This window comes from Formica exsecta, unplaced genomic scaffold, assembly GCF_003651465.1.
Source record: "Formica exsecta isolate Colony F162 unplaced genomic scaffold, ASM365146v1 scaffold82, whole genome shotgun sequence".
In the NCBI taxonomy this organism is placed as follows: domain Eukaryota; kingdom Metazoa; phylum Arthropoda; class Insecta; order Hymenoptera; family Formicidae; genus Formica; species Formica exsecta.
Window position 1 is genome coordinate 200,377 of NW_021853592.1, and position 23,852 is coordinate 224,228.

Genomic DNA, 23,852 nt, shown 5'->3' on the forward strand with positions numbered 1-23,852 from the left:
GCGCTGATTAATTTCGAAGACACAGTCATGAAAATTATATATAGATATCGCTAGAAAAAAAAAAGAAATATAATTGTGTCTTTTATTTTCATATAATTACAATCCTCTTTGAATCGTGTATCTACAATTTTAATAATTGCTAAGGACGTGCGCATTGCTTTATCTGAATTGACAACCGACAATTGCTCGCAGCCACAGCGAAATGGTCGCGCCATCAAGGTTTTCCCTTGCGAGACCTTGCTGGTTTCGTCTTCATGCACAGGTCGTACCTTAGACGTCAGCTCTTCGTCGTCGGACACCGCGTCACGATCGCGGCTGGCCCTGAATTTAAAGTTACGCCACTGGCCGCCTGGATGGGGGCAATGGTCGACGTCGGGGGTGAACGAGGGAGGGGGTGGTGTTGGGTGAGTGGGAAAAGAGCAGGAGATAACGGCTGGAAAGAGAGGTAATGAGAGAGGGTCCGAGAGGGACGCAGAGTGACAGGAAAGGGGTGGGTCGTTCGAGAGGGCAAGGCGAAACCGTGAGCCATCGACCCGAGAGCTCGTCCGAGCTCTCCGGCTCGTTATACACTCTCTCGCTCTCCTGCAGCAGGATGCATCTCCGTGCAGTTGCGAGGGTGGGATGCAAGCGGGAGACGGAGGAGCCACATTCACCGCAGAGGCGCAGCCCGCCACGGCGAGTGTGCCACGCGGTACCGCCCACGCGATGGACGCTGGATGCTGGATTATCTGTGCAGTTGCAGCGTTGCACACCGTGTATGCGATATAGGCTGTCTCGGAAACGGTAGACGCGCGAGAATAGTTAGGTTCTATTAAAATTCAAATAACGTGAACTGTGCGAAAATTGTAATATATCTTTATCTGTAGTGGTAGAGACGAAATTTCAGATGTACATGTGTATTTATTTCACACATACACGGTAGAATATATCACTGGTCTATTTAATATTTTACAAGGCACAAAACAAATGAGAAATTATTATCATAGACACACATATTTAAAATAATTTCTCTCTTTTATATAAGAATCATAATAATTAATAATTTAATAAGCTTTTAGTCAAAACGCACGTTTCTTGAAAAATGTAAAGACGAATTCATTTATACTTGAGAACTAAGAAGCTCGTGTTCTCGGTTGTGTCATCAAATGGAAGAGTCTTGTAGAGGACTCAAGCGAATTCGCGTTATACGTTATACGTTAATGGATGAAATAATGACAGTGCGCGACGGCGCTCTCAATTTTAGCAATCCCGTGGGTAGTTGCCGCGCGCGCGGCAGTTTGCAGCGAGTTTCCTAATGAAAGATTCAACGCGCAGCAACTCAGACACGAGAGCGATATATCGCTGGAGCCTCGCGTTTCGTCCAATTTGTGATCTCGAGGTGAGTGGCGCTATGCGCGCGACTCAAAGCGTCATAGACAGGGGGTTGACGGGAGGAGGAGAAGCGGGGGAGGTGCTTGGGAGGGAAGAGCGAAGAACTGTTTTTCGTATTTTATCAAAAGCGTCGTCCATTTTTCAAGCCTGGCTCTCAGAGAGCACCGTAGCCGCGGGCGTCGTAGTATGTCGCTCTCGGCAGCGGCGGTATGAATATTAAATGACGGAGGCGAAGCCCACCGAGGCAAGTAAGGAGTGAAGCAAGAAGGACGAGGGAGAGCAAAAGAAAGACTCCGGAGAAGAGGATGGGTGAAGGGAGAATCCCTTCACGACGCCGGACACGTCGTCGTCGTCGTCGTCGTCGTCTCTCATTGACGAAAAAATCCCGAAGTTTCCTCGGAAGCGATTCCGGCTCTTTGATTTTTTCGAGAATGATAACTTTAAAATTGCATTGATAGATATTTGTTTATACAGACTTTTATATGAAATGTAGAAAATGAGAAAGTAAAATTTATCCGCAACACAACGAAAACATAATTTATATGTGTATAAAAAAAAAATACCGAAATATATAATTATTATAATTAATTATAATGATATATCGAAATTTTACGCATAGTAGTTGCAATAACTAATCATGAACGTACTAAAGAAAATATAAAGATTAAAATATTTTTCCACAAATGCGTATGAGAAAAGAATGCGATTTTGCTACACATGGGTCATTTTTCGCACGAGAATCAAGATTGTGAGATAGTTTGGAAACGCGAAACTCGCGTCGTTCACGGCGCATAAACTCGTGTCTTTTCGATGAACGAGGAGGAAATAACTTCCCTACCTTGCTTCTCCTCCCTCTTGGAGAGGAGTCGGCGAGAGAGGGGGTTAATGGATATCGAGCGACTCGTGCCGGCTCCTCGGTCGCTGCTCCTTCCCCAGCTTCTTCCCGAGGTTGTCAAAGGAGGACGCGCGAGAGGACTGATAGACTGATTTATCCCCATCGCGGATAATGGTAGCAGTACGTGCGGATCGCGATAAGGGCCCCATTCTCACGCGACGTCAAGCGTCGTGACGCGTGTGGTGGCGATGATGTGACAATATTAGTTTTCAATGTCATGACATTCGGATACAGCGAGTGGTATCGTAGATTTCAATCCTCGAACGAGAATAATCAATATGATTTTGAAGCAGGACGAGAGAATCGTTGTTTATAAAAATACCGTCCCATTTTTATTCGCGAGCGATAGAATGACATCGATTTTCGACGAGAGAGTTGATTTAATATTATATATTCTTTTATTTTTTATAAAGAAAAGAGTTATGGGATTCAGTTTTTTTTTTCCATAGAAATTCAGCTTTTAATAATTCCAATATTAACAAGTACGAACATTTCCTTTTTATTATTTAATTATCGTTAATGGTTATTATTTCATTAATATTAGATGGTCTTACATTTGTGTATATACAGCCAATAATAATTTAAATATTATACAAACTTTCATATCTCTAAATGTATCTATAAATGTAAATATACCTTTCTTTTTAGAAGAATGTTGAATATCGTATTTTTTCAATATATTACGTAACATAATATTATAAAAAAAAAAAAAGGAATTTATATAGCATATAAAAAACATCTAAAAAAATAACACGTTATTTATTACTTTGAAATGTGAGATATATTGATGCATTAAAATAGTTTTTAACTTAACTTGTTATTTCTCAATGTGTAATTTATCACATGCAGGTATTTAGAGATATCTGCTGGACATACAAGAGGATGGAATTCTGGTCTAATCCTGAAGGTATATTTACTTTTGAGATAAAATGGATTACATAGAACATATTTACAACCGCGATTTTATGCTTTGCATTATATTTACATAATAATAATTTACATAATATGATAAGTATATTATCACGGGGAAAAAAACTCAATTGTTGTATTTTTAAAGAAATATTTTGTAAGCTATTCGATTTAATCTACACGCGTTCTTAAATTGAAGTATATAGAATCTCCGGCTCAACACTTCAACGTCATTTCCATAGATAATAGGATCCTTAAAGGGCCCTCTTTCAGACGCCCATGAGTTTCTCTAAATGACATTAAGGCGCACCGCGAATTTCAATTTTGCCATAGGAAAATCGCTCTAATCAGTTTCCGGCAGGAGAATCGATAACTTCTAACATCAATTTCCTTCGTAACTCTGTCGAGATCTTAATAATGCCGTTTAATCATTCATTTGCATCTCTATCTTCTTTTCAATTCAATTAAAGTTAGCGTAACTCGAACTTCTAATTCACACACAAGTGGAACAATAGGATTTTTAAATTCAAATTTTTTTCTCGCATGCACATACGTCATTCTTTAAACTGCTTTAAAACGAATTTTATATTTTAAGTTTTAATTAACTAAGATATAAGATAGAACGTGTCGCAAATTATAAAAAATGTGAAAAATTCAAGTTTGCTTTCAAATTTTACAAAAGATTAATTTCTCATTTTTCGAGTCTAAGATATATTTCTTTCTCTATGATTTCGATGCGGATTAAATCTATAATTCTTTCGACGAGGAATCGCAAGTGATTTTACATAGTATAGTATCTTCGTCGGCGTAATTATTTAACTGGCAGTAAAAGGTAATCGACTATCGGCATTTCCAATTCTCGATTGAACACGTGCGGATAGATGACATGTCCATTCAGAGGCGCGTTTAAAGTACCCCTACGGCGTTTGCGCGCGTAGTACAACTAAACGTATGTAAACACATTTATCCTGGAATAATTCAGCAGTTAACGGCGCAACGCTCGACGTGCGTGCAGACTAATTTCGCTGCTAAAGGGAGTCGCTAAATATCGCATGCACACATTAAGTCGTACAGCGCGAGTCAATGATAACACAGTGGTAACCTCTACCATTAATGAAAGATTTACCCTCTCGTAGAGTTACATCGTACCGAGTAAGTCGAATTGTGTAAATTAATTACATATTAGCTACCGTATGCCGGCAACAAGAAAATGTGAGAGAATTGTTGAGAATTTTAATGTTTTTCACGTACATAAATTTGTAATGCAAAAAGCAATTTATGCACACGGTATTTCTAGAATTATTTTCGGAGAAACGTTTAACACGTTTATCATGTGAAGCAACTAACAATATAACTTTCAAGTTAGGTACGTTATATTCCTACACGGGTGCTCTTAATTTCGCACGCTTTCCTTGTAACTTGTCTGATATCACGGTCGGACGATGCCGTTGCGAGATATAATGGATTCATTGCCATGCAAATTTGTTCGCGTTATGAGCCACGTTACGTCTTAACTATGCTTGCTCGCGCACAATCGTGGAAAATTTCGTTGTTCGTAACTGAAATCGGAGTTGGCGAGCCAGCGCTTTTAACTTTGACATGAATTACGGCTACGATAAGTGTATAATCATGAATTATTTAATTACATATTTTGCATTTTGTTAATTCTTTCAAACTTATAATTAATTGATGACGAATATCGCAGAAAAACACATGCGAACTAGAACAAATAATATATGTATGTAAAAATATATATTTTATGAGATTATTATATGATATATTACCATACTTTATAAGAGTGACTAAAATTTTGTTTTATTTTCTAAGAGTGTGTGTACCTAAATCGTATGTTTCGTGATTCTATTGCGCTTACTGAGAGTGAAACACACAAGAAATGTGTGTACGTGTTTTTTCTCATACTGAGAGCCCCGATGAAAAGCGATCTCGACGAATAAAAGTAAACGGTTGGCCCACTCGTTACCCCAACTGGCGCGCCCGTTTAAAGACGCGAGGGTTTTAAAGAGGGCTCGATTGATGATCCGTGGAGCATTCGGGGGAAGAAGTCCGGTCCAGTGAATTTGCTGACGGTCAAAGGGCGTCGAGATCTCGATTGCGCGATCGTCGCGCGTAAAAACGTTTCGTTCAATGCGAGCTTTAATTTACGATCGCGTATAAATTGCAGCATATAAATTCAAAGCACGACGCGACGGTTTTTGTACGCGATATGAAAAACCGTCGCTCTTTGTTCCCTGTGCAGTGGAGCTCGACGGTCATTCGAGCTCGAATCGATTTTTGAGATGTTGCAGAAATTTTAGTTGCGAGTAGAGTTATAAATATTAATATAGATATTACGATATAGATATTATAAGTCGACTATAGAAGATCTTGCTCAGCAAGTAGATAACGACGCGATATAGTCAGACATATATAATCAAATAGAAACAAAACTTCTTTTCACTCATACATATATATCTTCTATGTTCAAAAAGCAACTTATAAAATATAAATCTAGGAAAATAGTTTATTTACGAAAATAATATACGAAATGTATAATGTATATTGTGTAATTTAAAAAATTGAAAAATATTTAATTTAGAAAAAAGTAATTTATATGTGAGGAAAGAGAGTCATGGCATTATATCAATTTTGTAAATTCAGCGAAGGCTTGAACACCGCACATCGATTCTAAATTGCCGCAATTCGTTACGAACCTTTCAAGTACGCGAAGAATATTCAGATATGAAAATTTGATAGTGTGATAAAGCCTTTACAATTTTGTTCGGTGATCGCCTTTAGTTTGTTTTCTTCTTCACGCTTTCAGAGTGATCCATGAGCGTTTATCCATAGAGAATCGGTACGTTGAAAGATGAGTTATTAAATTTGCATTGTCGATCGTCACCGACGACTATCCCTGGGTTCGGAGCTCTCCTCGTGTTTACGAGTGTCATCGAGCAAACGATCGAGCGAAAATATGACAGAGGGTGGGTAATAAAGAAACCGGTAGTGGCGTCGTACAGGGGGATAAAGTGAAAGCAGGACGAATGATGGAGAGAGACAGGGATTTTATTATGACTCGGGACAAAATCTCCTCTCAAAGTGAATCTCGTGGGAAAGAAGAAGAGTTAAAGTACCAACTATAGTTTGCAGGCACAGTCCGAAATAATCCACCGGCGACGACAGAGTAATTTCAATTGTAAATGTCTGCATAATACTCAGAGGCTAAGAAACGGCCAGCGCTGAATTCTCGCGTTGGACTTTGCGATGCGACGTGTCTTAATCGCTTTTTCACGAGTTCACAGTAATTCAGACTGAGCACCGTTTCCAGTATTCGCTCCACTAAACAACTTCTTATTCTTCTTCCTTGATATATCATTTACCACTTTATGTCAATTTCAAGCATTAAGTAATAACATTAATAATTTCTTGAAAAAACTATAGAAGAGAGGTATTTTCTATTAAAAATATTTTTTTGTAATAAAAATGTAATACGTATTAATTTGCATTAAATTTTGTTAAAGAATTTATTATTGTAGATATTTTTGCTAATAACACAGATTTGCATAATTTGCGATCTGAAAAAAAAAAACGAATGGTTTCCTATAATTCTTTGTGCGCTAAATCCAAACCCACAAGGCAAAATAGTCAATCACGTCAAGTTTTTGAGAAAACTGAGATTGAAACACCCCAAAAAAACACCATCTTTTACCATTTTTGAAAATTCGTAGCAGACGAACCCGATGTGCAAGAGATTTTAGACATGGCTCAAATGAAAACTAGAACATTGTACTTTAATAAAAATATAATTTTTGATAAAAATATCGAATCTTTTACCGCAGGTACCATCAAACCTCAGAAGCGCTTTGTTTTTAGGTGTAGTCGCACTGTGTCAAGTAGAACGATTGCACCATGCAGTCCGACTGTAAAACTATTGCTAATAGTAAAAATTTAAATAGTGTATTTAATAAATAAGAATGGAATATTTAATTATATTTGGAAAAAATTGTTATCTTTTAAAAATTGTTTAAACAATAATTTTCTTAACAAATGAACAAAAAAACGTTTTTAATGTGATTAAGCGTTAAATTTTAATCTCTGTTAAGTCTATGATTACAATTTTTACTGTTTGCAATCGGATTGTATGGGGCAATCATTCTACTTGACACAGTGTGGCTACACCTAAAAACAAAGCGCGTCTGAGGTAAAAGATTCGCTATTTTTATATTAAAGTACAATGTTCAAGCTTTTATTTGAGCCGTGTTTGAAGTCTTTTGCACATCGGGTTCGCCAGCTATAAATTTTCGAAAATGGTAAAAAATGCGTTTTTGGAAGGTTTTAACCCCATTTTTCTCTAAAACCTGACGTGATGGACTATTTTGCTTTACGGATTTGGATTTAGCGCACAAAAAACTACAGGAAACTATACTGGTTTTTTCTAGATCGCAGAAAAAATATAAAATTATGCAGACCTGTGTTATCTAACAGAACGTAATGGAAGATTATATTAAATACTGCAATCAAATTATATTCCGTCCAGCGAGAGAATAATCACGGTCTACGCATAGGCGGGCAAAGTGGAAAAAGCATGGCGCGCTACTCGGTACCGTATATGTAAGTACGGCACGCTCGGGCCCAATTATAATTTCAATGTGATATAAAAAATCGAAATCGTTGTAATATATTTAAATTACACAGCTGAATGTTTATGATTTACGAGATAATTAATAATAATAACCTATTTGTATTAGAGATCGTTCATATTGTGTAGAATTTTATATATACTTAATTTCTCTCTCTCTCTCTCTCTCTCTCTCTCTCTCTTTATAACGGATTTTTATTAACTCTTTTATTACCAAGGGATTATTTTACTTCAGAGAAGAGGCAGATAAAATTATTTATTTGATACGAAATAATAACAGAGAAACTATTGTATGCTTATATCATACATAATCTTTCTTGATAGTGAGTGTGCATTAAATTGCAGCGCATAACACTTGCACACTTGCAAGTTTCCGGTTTTTTTTTCGGATGTACTCTATTACGTCTCACATTCCATAAAAATAAATTACTTTTTCTCAAACAATTTTACGGAGCGCAGAGGTTTAATGGAAGCGCTTGGAATGAATGTAGAAAAATATCAGCTTTGGTCGGACGGCGGTGCACTGGAAAATCCGCGCGCTGTCGCCGACATGCCTTTCCGGCGTTTCCGAGTGAGAAATAATTAGCAGGTTTCGTCACTCGGCACGTATATCCGCCCGCGCGTTGCAGCGACCGCACTTTGAATACACCCCTCGGAAGCGAATATCGCGCATTTATTGCGGCACCGAAAAGTGCGACCTACCGTACGATACGGGTTAAAAGCACAGTTAAAGCGGCAGGAATGTAGCCTGCACAAAAGACCAATTGTATCGACGTGCGTTAACGCTAATCGTAGTAACTGAACCTTTCTATTATAACAGAACCTGCATGGTCGACTAGAAAATAGTTAGCAATCACTGGATATATTTAATCAATCAGACCTATCAATAGAATTTAAACTAAAAAAGAACTAAAAAATATTCTATTAGGTTTTTAAATGAAGAGAATATTAATTGAAAATTTCGCACAATAAGAGTGATTTCTTTGTTAAATTTTTTATGATTAACGAATATTTTTTGATTGAGAGAACTTTTCAAATTTCTGATTTATTGTTAAAATGTTATTACATGCATCTCATTACACTCGGGTGATTTCTTAAGGATTGATGTTTACGTCTTACGTCTATCTAAACTTTCAACTTCTTCAATTTCATTTTCTGCATTTCAGCATCTTTCATCAGGTAGTTTCTACGTTCTTAATTGCAATTTTCTGACTCGTTCATCCAGGCTTTTGCCGCGATGTGATTAAACTTTCCATGCTATATAATTAGACAATGCATTGTTATGTGTATTTCTAAAGAGAAACGTCCATAAAGCGTAGCTAATCAGCCGGTATATCTACTTATTTTAAATTTTGCATATTATGTTTCTGTGCTGACTAACAAAAAGTTACTTTAAAAAGATACTTAATCATTAAAAATATTTCATTAATACCGGTCATCCCAGAGAGTGCGGGAAGAGCAAGAACGAGAAGGATAAAGAAAAAGTAAGAATATTACTTGGTAAAAGGAAAGAAGCCTTATTAAGGGTGGCTCTTCCGCTTGCCTGAGCGCTTAAATTTCAGAACGTCGTTCTACGAAACACGGGCGACATCGTTAAGGCACGGCCGTCGAGATTAAAGGCTTTCCCGGATTCGAGAGATTTCAAGTCCGGGATTGTCCGCAATTAGTGCGGAACGAGGGGGTAGGGCAGCGACGGCGACGGCGACGACGACGACAACGATGGCAAGCTCCTTCAGGAAACTACGGAAAGCTTCCTGCGCGGGAGTGGAAGAAAGCAGGAACGTTAACGAGAGGAATCTTAAGATGCATCGCGATCGTTATCGACCCTTCTCTTTCTCTCTTCTTTTCTCTCGGATCTTCGATTGTCTAAAAGATGATTGCATTCGCTGCCACCATCAGACGAACGCATAGCAGGAAGTCGAGAAGTTTGTAATTGATAGTTTTTCCTTATACGCGTCTCGAGTTTGTCTTTATGCATCGTGAAGTTATTAAGGAGACGGACGATACAGTTGACTTTCGCGATTAATTACCGTTCTTATGCGAGATAAATGGAATCACAGAGATTGAAGCTTTTTATGCACTCTCATGGTAGCGCGATTTTTCATTTGTTGGCTTAAATAATTACGCTTCGGGAGAGTAAGCTCGCTAAAAGAGATCTCCAATATCGTGGCCCAAAGAGACAATTTAACGATCGATATCACGATTTCAATTGAAAAATATGTTTCTCTTTTCCATATCTCTTTTCTCTTATCGTGCAATGTTAAATAAAGCAGAGTTTCATTGTATGATAATGCTATGACGCAAATATTATTTTAATGCGTAAGCCATGTATAAATAATGATAAATGGATATTGAGAAATTACTTGCACATGCAGCTATTTTCACAAATATCTATGTTTTTCAACAAACGAAGAAACCCAATGGCTACGTTTGAAAACAGAAATTTTATTTTTTACTTTATTATTTTTATACCCATTGCTTGTTTTTCATTCGCTCATTGTTGGCTTTAAAAAGAGATTGTATAATTTTTTTATATTTTTCTGTAATTTTTCTATATATAATATATACTCTGTTCCACTTGAAAAATCGAGATCCAATCGTGTAGAAGAGTCAATTTAGAGAAAAAAAAAAAAATTTGATTTGCAAAATGTCGTATTGAATTTTTCCCCAAATAAAATTCTTTCACCTGTAATATCGTTTTTCTATTTCAAATATCGCATATTTGCGCGATTATCGTCTCGTACATCGTAGATACCGCATAAAATTCTCGTTCGAGTGCATCCACTCGGTTTCCTTTCAATCGCAGAGCGAGGGTTCGTTACCGTACAGTTTCGCGAATTAGATTTCCGCGAGTGTCACGTGTTCTCGCGCGCGCACTCACGGCTCACACGATCGCTCTATCTCATTCCCAGCGAAACTTTTCGAAACACACCGCGCCGCGCACACTATGGACACGGGAGAACACGCGCGCACGATGTGTCACACGGGCGTTTACACGCGCAGGAAGTTGGACAGCTGTACTGAAATTGTTTCCACGGGAAAATGGTATGGACGTGCAGTAACCGGCGTCACGATAGCACGGACGCGACGCGACGCAAAACTTTCGCACGAACAAATTTACGCGCCGCGATACACTTCGATCGCTTCAATTACACGCCGCCGACGTCACAGTCCAGATTATGTTGAGAATAGCAAATTTTTATAACACAGTTTTTCCATCTGGGACAGATTTTATTCCATATATTCTGTGGTAACAATGGCAAAGGACAAATACGAGATAGAAATTATTGTGACCGTTTCGAGTTGCTTTTCTGTCGACGCCAAATGTAAAACATTATCTTATTCAAGGTGCAAAATCCCAAGCTCAAGTGTTTAAATTCGGATGCGATGAACATGCTATTCAGGGGTTACATGTATGAAAAAATTGTTAATTTTTTATGTAAATTTAAAGAAAAAATTTAATTCATATTAAACATAAAACTTTGACGTTTTTGTTGTATCAAAAGTACAATATTCTGGCAAGAGTTTTTCCCCTTTTTTAATATAGTGATGCGACATTTTGTCGCGACGGCACAGGAGCGTTTTTCCAGTCCCTATATAAAATTTTCACCATGAAATATATGTTTAACGGCGACTATCCTTCGCACCCTAAATAAATATGAATTTCCCTGAAAAAAACTCACATCCATCTCAGCAAAGATTTAATCAAAAATCGGCAGATAACCGTCGGGATAATGATGGAGCAATATCAAACATTTTTAACTATATCGGAGCAGAAAGATAAGCAAAAATCCTCTTTTTTTGTGAGATTTCCTTCTCCTTTTTATCGTAAGATAAAATCTCATAAAAACGACAAAATCCAATATATATGCGATCTAGTATATATTATAATCCTCGATATTCTACATGAAAATGAGAAAGTTGAGAGTGCGATTTAAATTCACTGCTTCCTGTGAGCGCCAGTAATATCAATTTTTACTAAACTTCCATTTGCTGCCTGTGTAAGTAACATTACAGTCCAAAAAAAGAGTGTAAATAATTTAAAACTGGTGATACGATTATTAGCTTTAAAAAGACAGATCGTTTTTACGAGACACAATGCTTATTCTACTTATATGTCCGCCTTCTATTTTCACTGCCGAGAAACTCAATTCGTAATCGGAGAATAGTGATAAAAAGAAAGACGCATTAGAGAAATGGATTTACCTGCGAAGATTAGACAGCGGGCCAGCATCCTTCGATCCTGTGGTCGAATACTACGTCACCCTGATGCTCACCCTGATCTGCCGCGGTGTCGTCGCCGCCGTCGTCGTCGTCGGCGACGTGCACGACGCACGGCTCAAGGACGTGGTGGCGATGGTGGCCGACGACGAGGACGAGCAGCAGCAGCGTGTCGTCGCGGTGTCGACGGCGATGCTGCTGCGAGTGCACGCGGTGCATACGCGGCACGCGGCCAGTCTAAAAGCCGGCGGCGTTTAGATATCGCGCGGCGATGTACGCGGGGGAGGCGACGGCGACGGCGAGGACGCGGAAGCCGATGGAAAAAGGGAAAAGGGATAAAGAAGGGTACAGATAAGTAGACCCGAGAGCGGGAGAGGTCCGGCGGAAAACGCGACGCACACGTCTACTACCCTCGCGACGAGAGTCTTTGGCCTCCGGCACCGCCGGCCACGACTGATCGCGCCGGGTAACCCCCCGCGAGTGTCAGGGGCGCATGCGTGCCACCCTCTCCACATCCCTTTCCTCTCTGTCGGAGGTAGTAGCGCGGGGTGGTTGCCCCTCTTCACGGTGTCCCTCTCGTACGAGCGCTGGCTTCCGTCGAGGCGAGGGGGTGTTTGGTGGGTGGTAGGTAGGTGGTGGTACAGGTGCTAGAATGGAGAGAAAAGAGAGGACGCACTCTCGCACACGCACGATGAGATAGCATTTTCAAATAGCGGACGTGATTTAGCTATTTACCGGGGATAGTGCTTGAGGAATATTATTAGATGATAAGAGAATAGAATAAGAGAGAGAGAGAGATTATTTTTTATTATTATAAATAGATTTATTTACGATTATATTCGTATTATAAAAATTGTCTTTTTGTTCATTATTATTTTTAATTTGCAAACATTGAAGGAAATGTAACGATAATGATAAAGAAAATTTATATCATCTAGCAGTTTAATAGATTTCCTTCTTCTATCCACATGATAGATTCTATATTACGTGACCCCTTTACTCTCTTTCTCTGGGATCTACTCACTCCTACGAGCTGATTTCCGTTGAGAGGGTTAACAGATAGATAGATAGATAGATAGATATAGTCGTGACGAAGAACGGAAGGCAATACGCACTCGTAGACACGGAACTGACCGCGCGAAACTCTAACATTTCCCAATACTATACAGGATTTAACTATTTGCTGGAGTGATACTTTGTACGATGTAGAGAACGTTACTTGGTAAGAGATAGTGGTAATTTTCTTGTTACAAATAGAGAGCCTTGGGATCTATTACGCCAATAGCAATTGCAGCTGCTCGTTATCTCCGATTAGCTATCATTTTCTAGATTCTATATACAACTAATCTCTATTTGTAGTGTACTACTTTATTATATAGTGTATTTGATTCTACTAGCAATCTTGTAGACGTACGTCAGAGATGATAGACGTTTGCAAGATAATAAAACTTAAAAATTAAAAACTCGGTTATATAAGAATGAATGATTTAAAGATTTCATTTTTACTGAAACTATCATATTTAAATTTTGTTTTAATGGATATGAAGAGAGTATATGGCAATACTTGAAATTAATTATTAATAATATGAAAAACAAAGAGATAATATTTTTAATAAGTAAAATTTCTATTTGACACTATAGATCGATTTTTCTATAACCGTACTCCGCTATTTATAATTCCATCAAAGCAATCAATAATATAACTAAATCATTAGTTTACATCAAATTTTCTTAACAAGCAATTAAACACTCTTGCAGCGAGAGAATTTTCAATTACAAATAGCAATTCTTTAACCGCCGTATTTGTCGTGATGAATCTAGATACAATATATACGGAGATGGTAGACGAAAGATGAGACGCAGGTGTCACAAAGGACAGGAGGGGAGAGCATTCGCATTCTGTGGCCGTAGCACGCGCGAAACCTTCATCGGTATTACACCACGTGTACAATACTCGCGCGCGTGCATAAATTACCTGCGAAACCGCGAAGCCTATCTATTTATGACTGTCGTGCATTATACAATATTTCGTGCTTGGGACACAAACGCCGTCTTGCAACGGGCGCGTCTGCGAATCGCTACTTTAATTAATTAGCTGTCTATCTCTTGCCGTAATTTATTACGAAATTCATTTAATTTTGTTTGTTTGTTTTTTTTCTTTCTTTCTTTCTTTTTTTTTTTTTTTTTTTTTTTTTTTTTTTTTTTTTTCCTTTTTTTTTTTTTCTTTTTTTTTTTTTTTTTTTTTTTTTTTTCTTTTTTTTTTTTTTTTTGAAGCTTTTTATGCACTCTCTCTTGCTACGCTCGGAAAACGTCAAGAACATTTTTCATGCTTTTTATATTTTTCATATCTTCCCTCTAATATGCAAATGAATTTTTACTACACTTTATTCCCGCTGCTATTAACACCGCTCGCTCTCCTCTCGTTATGCCTATATCTTCGTAATTATATTTTTTATCACACATCGTAGTTTCTTGTCTCTTGATTTATTCGAAACTGTTTTTTTTTTTTTACGCTTATGTCGCATATTTCACTTCTCTATATTTTTTAAAGATATTTAAAAGGATGTTTATGCTGTTTCGTCGAAAAGAGAGCGCGTAATCGATCGCGATGTTTAATTATCCGACTATGCGTTTTATGGTCCGAAGGACTTTTCGCGACGTGTTTCGCATCGTGTTGATCACCGATTGGCGCGAGCACTTATCTGCTGTCGTGTATGTGGAAACGCCCACGCAATAGAAGACTGTCATCGTTGTCGATGGTGTAACGTCGCGTGCAATAAAGCTCCGGCGGACGCAGCCGCGATGGGATGAGACGGCCGAAAGTTTTCATGTTAAGCGACGGGGCTGGCAAAGCAGGCTCGGATCATAAAAGGTACGATGTGACAGTACGAGAGAGAGAGAGAGAGAGAGAGAGAGAGAGAGAGAGAGAGAGAGAGAGAAAGGGAGCGAGGGAAACGGACGGATGAAGAAAGAGAAAGAGAGCGGATCTGAAGGAAGCTAGCGATATATAACTAATATCGATTGCATAATTCGCGAATAAAATTACACGGAAGTATTTATTATGAATAATTTTCTCTTCTCGAACGTGCTTTTTATACATATAATGATGCATCGTCTCATCATTCATCATCATTATTCAATCATCATTATTCATCAATCGTTTATTGTCATTGTTATAACAATATAATTTAATCTATTGCCGATATTACATTAATCATTAATACTCTTAATGCTATTATTACAAAATATTTTTAATATTCAATTCAAATTTAGCTTGAATCGTGATAGATCGAGTTCGTATTCCCGTTTTGCCTTTTAATTTAATTATGAGAGAGAGAGAGAGAGAGAGAAAGGGAGCGATGGAAACGGACGGATGAAGAAAGAGAAAGAGAGCGGATCTGAAGGAAGCTAGCGATATATAACTAATATCGATTGCATAATTCGCGAATAAAATTACACGGAAGTATTTATTATGAATAATTTTCTCTTCTCGAACGTGCTTTTTATACATATAATGATGCATCGTCTCATCATTCATCATCATTATTCAATCATCATTATTCATCAATCGTTTATTGTCATTGTTATAACAATATAATTTAATCTATTGCCGATATTACATTAATCATTAATACTCTTAATGCTATTATTACAAAATATTTTTAATATTCAATTCAAATTTAGCTTGAATCGTGATAGATCGAGTTCGTATTCCCGTTTTGCCTTTTAATTTAATTATATGATGAAAAGTATAACAATACAATATTTTTATTTAACAAGAGAGTCTTAAATTATTCAGCAATATTTCTTAACGGCTCGTTCATTGGCACAGCTATTTATTCGAGCTCATTCACCTCGGGGGGGGATTTGTTTCGTTGCCAGAGCGAACGTTTAGCGCGCGGGGTCGCGGAGTGTAGGGAGAATTTAGTATAATAGTATCGGCGAAGCGAAGCCGTTCTCTCTCGTTCACTACGCTTCGGGCGTGCACGAGAGCGAAACGACCTCAATGGATCAACGAGGACAAGAGGATCGGCGGGGTCACGACGGGGTAAAGGGGGATGTACGAGGTTTGCATGCAGCAAGCGGCAACTCGGTGCAAATCGAGGTGGAGGGATACGACGACTGTGTCCGAGCACGTCGTTAAAACCCGACCCGGGGCTACGGATTGCGCGTTGTCGTCGTCGTCGTTGTCGTCGTCGTCGTCGTCGTCTACCGAGAATACACCCTCCGTTTTCATCTCCCCGGCGCTCCTCGACTCGCCTTCTTCTCCGTCCGACAACGCGCCAGTCTATCGTTCCATCCGGCTCGCTCGTTCGACTATTGTTTCGTCAAGTGCGACGTAAAAGACTCGAAGATCACCCTTTCCCCTTTCCCCCAACCCTCTGTCCGCCTGGTCTTCATTGTACCGGCTATTAAAGTCGTCGTTTTGGCTCTCTCTCTCTCTCTCTCTCTCTCTCTTTGTCTACTCACCGTCGAATTGCGAACACAGCTACTAACCCTGTCTCTTCTCTCTCTTTCTCGAGTCTCTTCGTTGCGAAGGGTAAGTGCAGTTTGCGCAAATTCAAATTTATTCCCGGGTCACGTTCCCTCGAGGAGCGAATTAAGGGCCCGAGCATGGAGCCGTCAGGAAGCACGCGTCGCTACTTAATCCTACCTCGAGTCCGCCTGCGAAAACGCGTGGCGGATATGCTGCGGCTTTGCAGACGCGAACTGGTTTCCCTTGCGAGCGGTGCTTTGCTTTTTCATTTCCGTCCCAAGATTTTGCGGAAACTTACGGTCGCGATCTTAGACGCCGAGTAGAACTTCATAACCTTTTTCATTGCTTTCAACTTTCAAAGTATTCTTTTTAACCTGGCAAACGCGATGAAACTCATTCCAACGATCGAAAATTGAAAAACTAATGAAATAAGGATTTTTTTAAACTAATGAGAGAGAGAAATAGGAATTTTTTTAAAAATTGTACAGTATTTTTCTAAAGTCTCTATAATATTTTTTTTATCTCTCCTTAATGATAATATATAATAATAAATGTTTTCTTTATTTTCTTTGTTTTCTTTATTTCGTTGTTTCTAGGGCTTCTAGTTAATAAAGATTGCTTACAAATAAAGTTTTTTCTTCTTGCCACGATTTCTACCGGTTCATCGTTTCTCGACTTAATTCTCATCGCATTCTTCGACTTTAAGCACGAGATATAGCCGCATTCGTAGCATTTCCTCGTAGAGATTCACGGAAACTGACTCGAAGGGGGACAGAGAGGCTGCGAGTCCCATCGCAAATTGGCTGGGTAATCGATGCCGGTCTTGGCATTCCATTCGGAGGTCAGACATGTACCGTTTAATTAGAATACCCCGTTCTACTACCATGTTAAATACCAGGTCGTATAGAAGGACTGATTTAGATTTTTATGCTTTTCATTCGGATTCCTGCCATCTGAAAGATCCCGACATAACATTAAATTTGGCACATTTCTGGCATTAAAGTAGAAGATTAAATGCATATTTTCTAAATATTCTACGTATATTTAAATTGTACTAAAACAAATAACGCAAATATTTAAAGAAAATGATTAAATATTTATAATTAAATATACATTAAAAAATATATATTTAGAGTAGTTAAAATTGTATAAAAGAAAAAGTTATCACATCCATCCACACGCATACACATATACAATTATAAAATATTGCCCATAATTACCAAATAATTATAATATTTAGTATGCAAGACATCACACACACACACACATATGTTTGCTGATAAGTGTTTTAAGCACAGGCAACCGTTTTATTTTTTCAATTATTAAATCCAGCTTCGTACGAAATTAATTCGCTCACGGGTTTAATAAGGCGTGCGGTGTACGCGCGCGGAAAATATATTAGGCGAATAAAATACGAGAAAGGAAATTATGTAAACATTACGCGAGAGAAAATGTAATCTCCGTCGCTCGACAGCGGCCGCGTCGCATTAAAATTAGCAACTATCCAAACTCGCGCTTATACATAACGCAATATCACAAACGGCGATGCGAGGCGAGCTCGAATGATACAGAAACCATTAATTAACGGTCGTCGGTACGTTTAATTAGTATTAGTTTAATTATCGTAGAAGCTATGAGGTCTCGAGGGGAATCGGTACCGAAGCAAAATGGCTGGATGGATAAATTAAAAAAAAAAGGAGAGAGAGAGAGAGAGAGAGAGAGAGAGAAAAGAGAAACAGAGAACAGGTTCGCGGAGCAATGAAGAAAGAGAATTCTAAGTATGTACGCGCGCATTCAGCGAAGAAAAACAAGGGTCGGACAAAGAGATTCGCGATGAATGAATGAAGACTGCGAAGTAGGTACAGTTCTTCATTACGAATATTGAATGCGCCATTAGAAGGAGCCCTATGCTTTGGCAAGGATGCAAAGAATGATCGCCCGCGTTGCAACTCTCGAAGGAAATGCTCAAAACTCGCGAAAACGTTGAGTGCTTTTTTTTCAAATATCAAGCACGCTTTTAAATTTTAATGATATCTTGCAACAACGATTCCAAAATATATTTAAAGAAAATTCTTGCGCTTAAGAATAAATTTGATACTTTATATTTTTCTTCTGGACACACAAAGCGTGTGAAAATATGCATTAATCTCCCAGAATTACATTTGTAAAAATACATTTTAACGAGAAAATGTTTTTATAATGTGAGAAATATATTTACGATTTTAATTATACTCGCTCGGAATGTATACTTATCGTTATACATATATATAAGTATATATAATTTTTTTATCTCAAGCTACTTATATCTTTAAAGCTTTGATCGAGACGCAAAATTAATAAGTCACTGATACAGCGGTACATTCGATGAAATGCGGACTGAAAGATCGAGAACTATAATGGGATTTATTAAATGCCCTTTAAGATTTAAAATACTTCGCGCGATCCTGCTCCGATTGGAAAAAAAGGGCGGGGAGGGAGGAGAACAAAATGGAGAGAGCCCGCACACGACTTTACGTCCGATGATGCGAGAGGAAGATAGGCCACGGACAGTGGTGTGGGTGCTAAAATGGCTACGTGAAGGGTCATAATTAAATTCAGATTTCGCTGCGGGGACTCGGCGAGGGTGGTGTGGATGGGACGACGATAGTCCCGAGAGAAAAAGAAATAAACGGACTGGCGAAGACGTAAGAAAAGGTGCAGCAGCCTCGTCGTTCTCGTAATTGAATTAAAATTTGAATCGTCGGGAGACGAGTGCCTTAAGTGCGCAAAACTATGAGCGAGGAGGACGAAACGTTGGAGGTCCTCCTCGACTGTGTCGAAAGCGACACTATATCTCGCCGCTGGCAATCCCGCGTCGATTCCTTTTTCCGACGAATTGTAAAAATGCAAAGTGAATTTTTTATGCGCGAACGTGAAGAGTTTTCTCTAGATATCGAAGAATTTTTCGCGCTTTATATATTCGTTGCTAAAAAGAAGCTACATTGCCGAAGGAACAAAATTTATTTATTTTAACTTTGTTATAGTCATTCTTTTTTTTTTTTTTTCTTTCCTCGCGATCTGTATATATTAAATCTGAATAAATTTATTTATTAATTTTAACTTTATTCTATCGTCTTTCCCTCGATCTGTATTAATCTAAATAAATCCATATTAAAATTGCGTGTTGCGTTATCTACGTTTGACTTGTTCTGCACGAATTTTATTATAGTCCAAAATTTACATATGTGTCTATGATTTTACAATTATATTTTTAATTCAATAAAAAAGAAATATTGCAATATGGTTATATTTCCTTTCATAATATTTATCACAGAATTTAATAGGAATTTTTTCTACCTTTATTTTCACTCCGCGAAAATCAAACTCTTCATGTGTGTGTGTGTGCGCGCGCGCGCGCGCAACGTAGTGCAAAATATTTTTGTTAAAGATATATATTCACTAAAAAATGTGTGTGTTTTTATGTGATATGTTTCCCCCGCGATTCTGTAAACCCTCGATGACGATTGAAATAAATATCGCGAGAATTACACGTTCCATTAAATGATAGAAGCGTTATACTATCGAGAGGCGAGTTTATTATGTTAGATCCGCCTCCATGGTTCTTGACACACTTAGGTTAAAGAGCCCATTACGGCACGGCTGAACGTTAGAGACTATCACGTAACTAGGAAGAGCACGGCCGAGTACCATCGATGCGAGATTTACGTCCTCCTGTCATTCGAGAGCGCGCCGACTTCGACGAATGCTTCTATCATAACGCGAATGGAAGCCGAGAGTCGCTGGTTCTCGTCGGCGTTTAAAGTGCGGTGCCCGCTAAAGGATGGAAACGTCAGCCTTTCAAGTCGAACTTGGTATCGTGTTAAGGGTTCTCTCTTTTCCTCTCTTCCCATCCCCGATCGTGTTCCGCTTTCCGTTAACTTTGTTTCCTTTCTCTCGTCACCCTCCGATCAATTCCGCGATAGTGAATGACCAAAATTCTATCTATTATACTTCAACACGTCTTGATTGGCCGTTGAAGCAGCCACCGGGTTTCAAGACCCTTGGTTTTTATTTTTAGACTGATTATACACGATACATAATACACAGATGAAGAGCTTTTTCACGCAAGTATGTATTTGATTCTATCTTTTTAATAACTTATTAGATTTGATTTTGAAAGAGAGATTAATATATCTGATATTATTCTAATAATATTATAAAGAAATTACAGATGCAAATATTTGGAATTATTATTATTTTTTTTTAACTAGTTTTGGTTATTGTGAACTTGATATAAGTTTAAGGGATTTAAATTAACATAAACCTTATATTTTTGATAATGAAACTTTACTTTTATAAAATTAGGCTGGTATATGGAAATATTATAACCATTATTTTGTACTGTTAAATCTTAACTATTTTATGATAAATTATGTGTCACTATTGATAAAATATTTTATCAACATCCCCTTTATCAATAACTCTCTTAATATATGTCATCAATTATCTTTATCAGTTCCGATTATTGAGAAACTACTAAACAAGAAACTTTCGTATTTTATTTACATAACAATCCTGATGTAAATGCTTTAGAGCGTTTTGTTTAATGGCATTGAAATCCGTACATACTTTCAAGTAAAGAGCCTTCAAGTGTCTCGAATTCCACTCTGCGTGCGTGATTCTCGTGAGATTCAACGAAACTCTATCCACAGTTTCAATCTCCCTCGCGCCGAAAGGAAAAAGCGTACTCGGGGTTTAGGCGAATGAGAGGCAGGAATGAAGGACGAGAGGGCCACGTTCGGGAGAAAAGAGGGACCACCGGGAGACGTGAGCCGTGAATAAACGTACGTATTCACAGCGGGACTCATTTCGCCTTTTATTCCTGAGACTTGTGGATTGATGATATCGTTTGTAGATGGAAATGCTTGTAATTTTTACAACGCGCCGCTTTGTACCTCCGGTTCGTCGTCCACCGACAACTATCCCATCTCACCGAGATCTGCTTACAACGCGTTTCTGTAACTTGGCGGAATACTCGTCGAAATCCTTGAGGCGATATCGCGCGAAATAACCCGCGTCGGAACTTTCCCGGAGCATTGCCCTGCTCCGGGAGAAATTACGTAATTTTACTTGGCGATTATAAATTTCTGGCTTAAATGCGGCAACTCGGGGCATAACTCTAATATAAATTAAGAATGTTAAAATCTACGAAATAGCACGCGAGAGTATATGACATTTCACAAATATTTCTGAGATTCTCCCGGTATTTTTTATTCCGACGTCGATCATATGTTTGCAACGATTATTGTAAGTTCTATCTGTTTGAAAATTATACTCAAAGCATCCCATTCAACTGATTTTATCGACCGGTAGTAGACGAGTCTCACTCTTGCCCCTCCCGTTTTCGATTTTCCTTCTCATCCTCTCGCGAGTGTCGGTCAATACGACAAATCCGCCGGCAATAAAACACCGACACGGCCGCTCTGCCGTTCCTCTTTTTTTGGCATTTTCTCTCCCATCCTTTGTCCCTGTTCCTCTTTTTCATTTCGCGCTCCGTTTGTCTCGCTCGGTCTCGCCTTTTCGCTCCCCTTCCCTTTTTCTCTCTCTCTCTCTTTCTCTCTCTCTCTCTCTCTCTCTCTCTTCCTCACTGTCTTTTTTTGCAAAAGTACCGCTAGTATGCACGTACGCGAGCAGCCTGTATGGATCGCGACTGCGTTGGTCCAACACCGAATAATAAATTATAGTCGGACTGTGGTGCGCGTGCACTCGAATTTTCGACCATGGGAAAACAGCGCGGGCAACGATTCGCTCATCTCCGACAAAATATTGAAAAGCGGTTCAAGATATCGATATAGCGTGAAAATAGAGAAATATTCATATCATCCCTGCAATTTAAAAACAAAGAGAGAAACACAAATCACTCCTTTATCGAAGAACAAATAACTCTTTGATTAATAGTCTACAGTAGTTTTTAATAAATTATCACGAGATAATAAATTTTGTATATAACAAGAGATTTCTCTGTATTAAATTATTAATATATATTAATTTAAAAAAGATGTGTATAATAATTACTTCTTACAATATTATTACTTAAATATCGCTTTTTACTAAAACCGATTATTTTGATTTAATTTTGTATTTTATTATAAACGAAAAAGAAGAATACGATGTAGAAGAAATGCAATTGAAAATTGCTTGAAAGGCAAGGGTATGACTTAACGAACCCGAAAATTGTACGGGTGTAAGGAGAGGGATACTGGATGAACGTTAATTAGCCGCGTTTCCCGATCAAAGTCGGGGTCTCGCAGACGCCGCATTTAATATTAATTCCCGGACGGCGAGAGGGAGTGGCGAACATGACGCGGTGGTGCACGGATGGAGGTCGTTGGGACAGGACGTAGCGATCTTCGAAGAGAGAGGAGAGAGAGAGAGAGAGAGAACGCGTACAGCGCTTAGGCGCCAACATTGGCGCCCGTGGAACGTTCGCCAATTCTGATCCGGCAAGCGCAGCGTGCGCCTAATTGGTCAGATTTGTAATCGGCTACAGAGAGCGTCAGGTCGATTCGGGTTTGGCACGGTGAGTGTTCGCCAGTCGGGGATAAACGTGTGTGCGAAAGGGGTGAAATGGAGATAGACAGAGAAAGAGGGAGAGAGAAAGAGACAGAGATAATGATAGAAAAGGAGCGAGAATGAATCAAGAGAGAGAATGCAGAGAATGGGGGAAATAGGAGAGAGCGGGGGAAATTGCGTGGGAGAGAGACGACAAGAAAGAACGACAGAGAAAGAGAGACAAGAGATGATCGCACGCGCGGCACAGATGTGTTTGAAACATCGTTCCGTTTTAGCCATGCCTACCCTAAATTTATATCCACATCCTCTCTACCCTCCGCAAACCTCTTCTCTCTCTCTCTCTCTCTCTCTCTCTCTCTCTTGTACATTTCGCGCACACTACCGAGCGTTTCGTAATCCGCGCTAATTTAATTGCTCGTCGTCATCGATGGCCATTAACCGGGATAGAATTGTCGGCAGTATCACTGCCGGTACAAGGACCGCCGGCTGCTGTTCGCACACTGTATATATGGAAGAGGTAACGGTGACATTATAGAGTTCTGAACTGTCGTCAAAGTATCGTCGCGTGCGAGAAAATCGAGTTTTTCGTTTCTTTTCGAAGCTCTCTACATTTTTCTTTTCTATTTTTCTGCTTCACAATATGAACGTGTACTTGTTTCACTTTAAGTTTCACTTTAAGCAGAGAATGTAAGAAAATTGTGTGTTTGAAAAGACCAGATCTAAACAATAAAGACTGGATAAGATATATATTTATGGAAATTTATCTTTAATATTAACATTATATTCACTAT

The 23,852-nt window shown here is 38.6% G+C and overlaps 1 protein-coding gene and 1 long non-coding RNA gene across 2 annotated transcripts in view; one reads left to right on the forward strand and one right to left on the reverse strand.

Annotated features, from left to right (window-relative positions):
- LOC115244510 (Down syndrome cell adhesion molecule-like protein Dscam2) overlaps positions 1-12,431 on the reverse strand; it is a 174,797-nt gene extending 162,366 nt beyond the window's left edge. The window contains exon 1 of the mRNA XM_029822201.1: positions 12,018-12,431. Coding sequence (XP_029678061.1) covers positions 12,018-12,045 — 28 coding nt within the window. The 5' untranslated portion in view covers positions 12,046-12,431. The remainder of the gene's footprint in view (positions 1-12,017) is intronic.
- Positions 12,432-19,637: 7,206 nt separating this feature from the next.
- Positions 19,638-22,450, forward strand: LOC115244415. Its single transcript, XR_003885379.1, has 3 exons — positions 19,638-20,616; positions 21,201-21,332; positions 21,404-22,450. It is a non-coding gene; the product is annotated as an uncharacterized LOC115244415 (long non-coding RNA).
- The last annotated feature ends 1,402 nt before the right edge of the window (positions 22,451-23,852 follow it).